The sequence below is a fragment of the Nicotiana tomentosiformis genome, chromosome 4 (assembly GCF_000390325.3).
Source record: "Nicotiana tomentosiformis chromosome 4, ASM39032v3, whole genome shotgun sequence".
Taxonomy (NCBI): Eukaryota; Viridiplantae; Streptophyta; class Magnoliopsida; order Solanales; family Solanaceae; genus Nicotiana; species Nicotiana tomentosiformis.
The window spans coordinates 6004370-6012555 of NC_090815.1; the positions used below are offsets into that span (position 1 = coordinate 6004370).

At 43.2% G+C, this 8186-nt stretch overlaps 1 protein-coding gene across 1 annotated transcript; it reads left to right on the forward strand.

Annotated features, from left to right (window-relative positions):
• Positions 1-4401: 4401 nt before the first annotated feature.
• On the forward strand, positions 4402-4881 carry LOC138909196 (uncharacterized). Its single transcript, XM_070200383.1, has one exon. The coding sequence runs from the start codon at positions 4402-4404 to the stop codon at positions 4879-4881; it is 480 nt and encodes a 159-aa protein (XP_070056484.1).
• Positions 4882-8186: the final 3305 nt, after the last annotated feature.

Sequence of the window (8186 nt, forward strand, 5' to 3'; positions counted from 1 at the left end):
CCACCACGCTCGAAAATAGCAATTCTCGCTACCCCATCTACCCAAACCTGAGCATTTGTAGTCTGATTGCCTGTCCTCCGTCGGAAATAAAATATTGAATCTCTGAATCATGCACTAAGTAAAACCTCCTTTCAAGTCATTCACAGCCTCGATGCATAGACAAGCATCCTACCATTACAAGAACATTGTGTGATAGAAACGCACAAATCATCATAACAATCAATGCCAAATCTCAAACCTTAGGCAAAACTGATACTGAGCTTAAATGACCGAGCGGCCTTCCGCAAGGCGACGATAATAGCCCAATCAAACACGCAGGGAGAAATATCCTGCACCACATCTGTAGTACCATTAAACTTCCTCGATTCCCAATTTATAACAAGCACTTCGCGTTGCATAAGATTAAAGAGGAGGGAAACGAAGGCATAAACATCAAAGGAATCGAATCGAACGATGGGGAATCAAGAAGGGAAGTGCTCCTAAGATCCCTGTAGCCTCTCGAAGATAAGTATAGACGTCTCCATACCGATCTGCAAGACTCTACTAGACTCGCTCATGATTCGTGAGACCTAAGTGAACCTAGTGCTCTAATACCATGTTATCACGACACAAAATCCGTTAAAGGTCGTGATGGCGCCTAACACTGCTGTCAGGCAAGCCAACAAGTGAATTAAACATATATTATTCCATCAAGAAATTTCAAGTAATTAAACTCTTCTTACTTGCAATATTTAAGAAAATACAAAGGTTCTGAATAAATAAAAATCAAGAAAAATACTTAAATCCACAACTCTATTAATGTGTGTGCCAAGACCTGGTGTCAAAAGTGCATGAGCCTCAACTATGAAATTAGATAAATGCAATATCTGTCTGGATACAAGTTAGACATGAGTATGTAAATAATACTGATGGAGACTTTGTATTCTACGGATTCGTAATATGGAAATGCATCTCACCACAAGTCCCCGCAATAGTTGTGCCTTTACGCCTAATATATTGCTAAACATATATGTACCTGCACAAAAAATGTGCAGCAAGCGTAGCATGAGTACGTAAACAACGTGTAACCAGTAAGTACCAAGCCTAATCTCGAAGAAGTAGTGACGAGAGGTCGACTTTGACACTCACTACGGGTCAATAAATTTTAAAAATAAAAACATTTCATTAAACATGATTTATATGAACAACAATAATTTCCTTAACAAACAGAATCAAATAAATTCTCAAATTTCAATAATTTCCAATTTATCAACTAGCTTCACAAGCTATAATAAAATATCAAGGTATCGTGTAATTATTATTATTAGGCATGATTACCTGCCGAGGTCGTTCTGCCCGATCCAGAGTGTCATGTACACTGCCGAGGGACGTGCTGCACGATCCATAGAAGCATCTAAACTGCTGAGGCGTTCGGTCCTCTCCACAAGAAAGGAGGACATTTTCTTATGAACCTCCAAAATGAGAAGTTATTATAATATTAACACATAGGAGGTTTAATTTCCATTAACAATTAAATAATTTACACTAAAATTCAAGTATATGAAATTTCGATCTTTTACTATTTTCTCTAACAGTTTACAATATAATTCCGGTAATTTAATTAAATAAAAATATAATTATCACAAGTAATTCATGATTTGAGTCCTAAACTACTCGGACATTAGCATAATTAGTAGCTACGCACGGACTCTCGTCACCTCGTGCATACATAGCTCCTACAATTAGCAACAATCATTTATTTAGATCACCTAAGGGGTAAATTCCCTCTTACAAGGTTAGACAAGAGACTTACCTTGTCTCAAAGCCCACTTTCAATCACGATGTCGTGAAAAAATCCCAATTCGGTGCCGAAAAATCCGAAACTATCCAAAAGTTATATAAAATACATGTCCAATAATTCAAAATTACACTATTAAATAAATTACCCTATCCAAAATAGTAAATTTCCTAAAATTCACCCCGGGCCTTGTGCCGGATTTCGAAAAGTTTTAGAGGAAATCGTTACCCATAATCTCAAGAACTCAAATGTACAATTTCCATCCAATTCCATTTTCGTGGTTAAAATCTCATTTTTATACAAATCTAGGTTTCCCCCCTAAACCCTTGATTTCCAAAATTTACAGGTTATAATCTAGACAAAATCTATGTATTTAACTCAAAGTTTATAGATTTAACTTACCTTCAAGTTGCAAGTTGAAATCTCCTCTCACAAAGCTCCAAAATCACCCAAGAATGGAGGAAATATGGGCAAAAATGGCTGAGCCTAGTCCCTTTTTAAGTTTCTGCCCAGACAGTATTCTCGCACCTGCGGATATATGACCGCACCTGCGGTTCCGCTTTTGCGGCGACGCCCTTCGCACCTGCGCCCTTTCCTCTTCTACGGTCACTGTCTTCGCACCTACGGGCTCACAGGTGCGCTAACTGGATTGCTTCTGCGGTTCATGTCAGCCTCCCCTTTTCTCGCATCTGCGGCTTGGGGCTCATTTCTGCAAGGTGCGGTTGCAGCAGAAGCTGGAAGCTTCAGCTGCTGCTCCAACTTCCAAAAGTGATCCGAGTCTCGTCCGGTTAACCCCCGAGGCCCCCAGGGAGCCGCCCGAACACACCAACAAGTTTGAAATCATAATATGGACTTGCTCGAACCCTCGAAACGTGTAAAACAACATCAAAACTAAGAATCATACCCCAAACCAAATTGATACCAAATTTTGCACGCAAGTCTTAAATCACCATACAGAGCTATTCCCAGGCTCGGAATTCCAAACGGACCTCAATTACTCCAAAATGTACTCCAAACCAAATTTAAAGAACATTAAACCTTCAAATAGTTGATTTTTACTATTAGGCGCTGAAACACTCCTGGGTTGTCCAAACCCCGATTCGAACATACGTCCAATTCCAAAATCATCATACGAACCTATTGGAACCATCAAATCCCGATTCCAGGGTCGTTTTCTAAAAATGTTGACCGAAGTCAAACTTGGGCTTTTAAAGCCAAACTAAGGAACAAAGTGTTCCGATTTCAACTTGAACACTTCCAAATCCCGAACCAACCATCCCCATAAGTCATAAATTAGTAAAAGAACATACGGGGAGTCTTATTTAGGATAAGGGGGTTCTAACAGTCAAAACGACCGGTTGGGTTGTTACAGCTACGATTAGGGGCAGAGGCCGAGCCTATCCTAGAACTCGAGCAGCAGCACCCGTAGTGTAGCCCCAAGTAGATATTTAGAAGGAGGTTCCAACGTAAACTGTACCCGTTGGACCAGCTCAGGTCCAGGAGGGGTTTATCGCCACTCTAGTGCTTCAGGATGCTCGAGTTTATTTGGTAGGCCCTACGGAGAGTGTGGCCCAGTCTGGTACATTCCCAGTGGTACCAGTCATCTCTCAAGATGGGAGAGGAACACAGACTCCCACTACTCACACCCAGATCAGATAGTTCCCTAGTATCAGACTTCAGTAGCCCCGCCAGTTGGCGTGGTTCAGTCGGTTGTTGCAGCACAGGCCGATGATAGGCCTGCTGTGTCTTCTAAAGCTTTGTTGAGATTGGAAAAGTTTACCAAGATCAGTGGTGCGTCTTCTGAGGACCCACAGGATTATCTATACCGCTGCCATGAGTTGCTGTGGAACATGGGTATAGTTCAGACTAATGGGGTCGATTTTGCTATGTTTCATATGACTGGTTCCACCAAGAGGTGGTAGAGAGATTATATGTTGACTAGACCAGTTGGGTCGCCTGCACTCACTTGGGATCAGGTTTCACAACTATTTCTAGAGAAGTTCATTCCTGTCACTCTGAGAGAGGATTATCGCAGGCAATTTGACCGTCTTCAGTATGGTAGTATGATTGATACCTAGTACAAGACTCGTTTTGTAGACCTAGCTCACTATGCAAATATCTTGCTCCCTACTGAGAGGGAGAGAGTGAGGAGCTTTATTGATGGGCTCACTTACACTATCAGGCTACAAATGGCCAAGGAGTCCGGTAGTATTATTTCCTTCGAGACGGCTATAGATATTTCTAGACAGATCGAGATAATTAGTGCTCAGGAGAGGGGGCAGGTGTCTCATAAGAGGCCTTGTAATTTCAGTGGTTTCAGTGGTTCCTCATCAGGAGGCAAAGGTAGTTTTGGAGGGGGCCATCCTCCTAGGCCATTTCAGTCAGTGCTTCATGTATCTCACAATGCTTCAGGGAGTCTTGGTCCTTATGTGCCTCATTCTGGGAAGCCAACCTACAGTCCATCATCATCTCCTATCAATGCGCCTCCGATTCAGAGTTATCACAGTGGTTATCCGGACTGTTCGGGTCAGCTTCAGCTTCAGTAGCCACAGCAGTAGGAAGGATGTTTTGAGTATGGTGGTATTGGTCACATCAGCAGGTTCTGTTCGAGATTATTGGGCGGCATGCCACAGCAGAGTTCTCGTGCCATAGTTCCGGCACCAGTTGCTCCACCGCCCGCTCAGCCAGCTAAGGACAGGGGTCAGGCCGTTAGAGGTGGAGGCCAGCCAGCTAGAGTCTGTCCCAGATACGAAATTCAGAGTGGTGGGGCCCAACCTCAATTTTATGCTTTCCTAGCTAGGCCTGAGGCCGAGTTATCTGACGCCGTTATCACATGTATTGTTCCAGTTTGCCATAGAGATGCTTCAGCTCTATTTGTTTCGGGGTTTACTTATTCGTACATGTCATCCTATTTTGCTTCATATCTGGTTGTGCCTCATGATTCTTTGACTGCTCATGTGTATATGTCCACACTTGTGGGCTATTTTATTGTTGTAGATTGTGTCTATCGCTCGTGTATGATTACTATTGGGAGTCTTGAGACTAGCGTAAATCTCCTACTTCTTGATATAGTATATTTTGATGTTATCTTGGGTATGGATTAGTTATCACCTTATCATGCTATATTGGATTGTCACGCCAAGACTGTGACCTTAGCCATGTTGGGGTTTTCCTAGATTAGAGTGGAGGGGGACTCCTGGCCATTCTACCGGCAGGGTTATCTCTTATGTGAAGGCTCGACGTATGGTCGAGAAGGGGTCTCTAGTTATTTGGCCTATATTCACGATGAGGTTCCTTCCATGGATTCAATACCGGTTGTTCGTGAGTTTCCAGAGGTGTTTCTTGTAGTTCTTCCGGAGATTCCACCCGACAAATCAGCCCATTTCTATTCCACCATATCGTATGACCCCAGCAAAGTTAAATGAGTTAAATAAGAAGTTGTAAGAGTTGCTTAATAAGGGCTTCATTCGGCCTAGTGTCACCTTGGGGTGCTCCAATCTTGTTTGTAAAGAAGAAGGATGGTTCTATGCGCATGTGCCTTAATTATCGATAGTTAAACAAGGTTATAGTGAAGAAACAATATCCATTGCCATGCATTGATGACCTATTTGATCAACTGCAGGGTACAATAGTGTTCTTAAAGATTGACTTGCGTTCAGGCTTTCATCAGTTGAAGATTCGGGAGCCAGATATCCCGAAGACTGCCTTCAGGACTCGGTATGGTCATTACGAGTTCCTTGTGATGTATTTTGGGATGACCAATGCCCCACCAGCATTCATACACTTGATGAACATTGTATTCAAGCCTGGCTCATTCGTCATTGTGTTTATTGACGACATCTTGGTGTACTCCCGGAGCTGGGAGGATCATGAGCAGCACTTGAGGATCGTACTCTAGACCTTAAGAGAAAAGAAGTTGTATTCAAAATTTTAAAAGTGTGAACTCTGGAGTGATTCGGTAGCATTTTCGGGCCATGTAGTGTCGAGTGAGGTAGATCCTAAGAAGATTGAGGAAATGTATAGTTGGCCCAGACCGTCTTCACCTATGGAGATCCAGAGTTTCTTGGTTTGGCAAGGTATTACCATCGATTTGTAGAGGGTTTCTCATCTATTACTGTACCTATGACCAGATTGACCTAAAAGGGTGCTCCATTCAAGTGGACCGGGGAGTGTGAGGAGAGATTTCAAAAGCTTAAGACTGCTTTGACTACATCCCCAGTGTTGGTGCTGCCTATAGGTTCGGGGTCTTATACTGTGTACTGTGATGAGTCGCGTATTAGTCTCGGCGCGCTATTGATGTAGGACCTTGAGTTAGCAGCTATTGTTCTGCCTTGAAGATTTGGCAGTACTATTTGTACGATGTCCCTTGTGAGGTCTATACCGACCACCAGAGTCTACACATCTATTCAAATAGAAGGATCTTAACTTGCGTCAGCAGAGGTGGTTAGAGTTGCTTAAGGACTATGATATAACCATTTTTATCACCCTGGGAAGGCCAATATGGTGGACGATGCCTTAAGTTGCAAGACGAAAAGTTTGGGTAGTTTAGCATATCTACCGGCAATGGAGAGGCCATTAGCCTTGGATGTTCAAGCCTTGGCCAAATACTTTATTAGATTGGATATTTCTGAGCCGAGCCGAGTTTTGGCTTGTATGGTTTCTCGATCTTCTCTATATGATCGTATCAGAGAGCGTCAGTATGATGACCCCTATTTGCTTGTCCTCAAGGACACGGTTCAGCACAACGATGCCAAGGAGGTCACTATTGGAGAGGATAGTGTATTACGGATGCAGGGTAGGATATGTATGCCCAATGTAGATGGTTTGCGTGATTTAATTCTCGAGGAGACTCACAGTTGGCAGTACTCTATTCATCCGGGTGCCGCCAAGATGTATCAGGACTTGAAGCAGCACTATTGGTGGAGGAGAATGAAGAAGGACATAGTGGAGCATGTAGCTCGATCCCTAAATTGTCAGCAGGTGAAGTATGAGCATCATCGGCAAGGTGGATTGCTTTAGAAGATAGAGATTCCAGAGTGGAAGTGGGAGCGGGTTACTATGTATTTTGTTGTTGGGCTCCCACAGACTCAAAGAAAGTTCGATGCACTATGGGTGATTATAGATAGTTTGACCAAGGCGGCTCATTTCATTCCAGTGATGACTACTTATTCTTCTGAACAACTGGCTTGAGTTTATATTAGTGAGATTGTCAGACTTCATGGCATGCCAGTATCCATCATTTCTGGCAGGGGTACGCAATTCACATCGCAATTCTGGAGGATCGTACAACATGAGTTAGGCATGCGGGTTGAGTTGAGTATGGAATTTCACCCTCAGACAGACGGGTAGTCCGAGCGCACTATTCAGATATTAGAGGATATGCTTCATGCATGTGCGATGGAGTTTGGGGGTTCTTGGGATCAGTTCTTATTACTTGTAGAGTTTACCTACAACAACAGCTACCAATTCAGATGGCTCCGTATGAGGCTTTGTATGGTAGACGATGTCGGTCTCCGGTGGGTTGGTTTGAGCCGGGTGAGGTTAGGCTACTGAACACAGACTTGGTTTAGGATGCTTGGAAAAGGTTAAATTGATTCAAGATCGGCTTCGTACAACCCAATCTAGACAAAAGAGTAATGTAGATCGGAAGGTTCACGATGGTTGGGGAGCTGGTCTTGCTCCGAGTTTCGCCCATGAAGGGAGTTATGAGGTTCGGAAAGAAGGGCAAATTGAGCCCTAGGTATATCGAACCTTTTGAGATACTTGAGAGGATTAGAGAGGTGGCCTACAGGTTTGCACTACCACCTAGTCTAGCTGCAGTTCCCCTTGTATTCCATGTTTCAATACTCCGGAATTATCACAACGACCTGTCTCATGTGTTGGATTTCAGCGCAATCTAATTGGACAAGGATTTGTTTTATGTTGAGGAGTCGGTGGCCATTTTAGATAGGCAGGTTCGGAGGTTGTGATCGAAGAACATTTCTTCAGTGAAGGTTTAGTAGAGAGGTCAACCAGTCAAGGAGGCGACTTGGGAGACTGAGCGTGATATGCGTAGCCGTTATCCTCGTCTTTTCACCACTTCAGGTATGTCTCTATACTCGTTCGAGGATAAATGTTTCTTTTAAGAGGGGGAGGATGTAACGACCCGGCCAGTCATTTTGAGTGTTTTAACCCTGATCCTTTATTATTGCCTCCTTTGTGTTATATGGTGGTTACGTGACTTGTCGGGGTGCTTGGTTACGGGTTCGGGATAATTTCGGAGAGAAATAGAACACATAATCCCTAAGTTAGAGGTTTAAGTTGTAAGAATTTACTTTAGTTTGACTTTTGTGTAGACGACTCCGAAATGGATTTTTGTCGGTCCCAATAGCTCCTTATGGTGATTTTAGACTTAGGAGCGTGTCCGAAT

What these genes read in the sequence shown, in the direction of transcription:
- LOC138909196 (XM_070200383.1), top strand. Translation starts at nt 4,402, where the DNA reads ATGCCACAGCAGAGTTCTCGTGCCATAGTTCCGGCACCAGTTGCTCCA.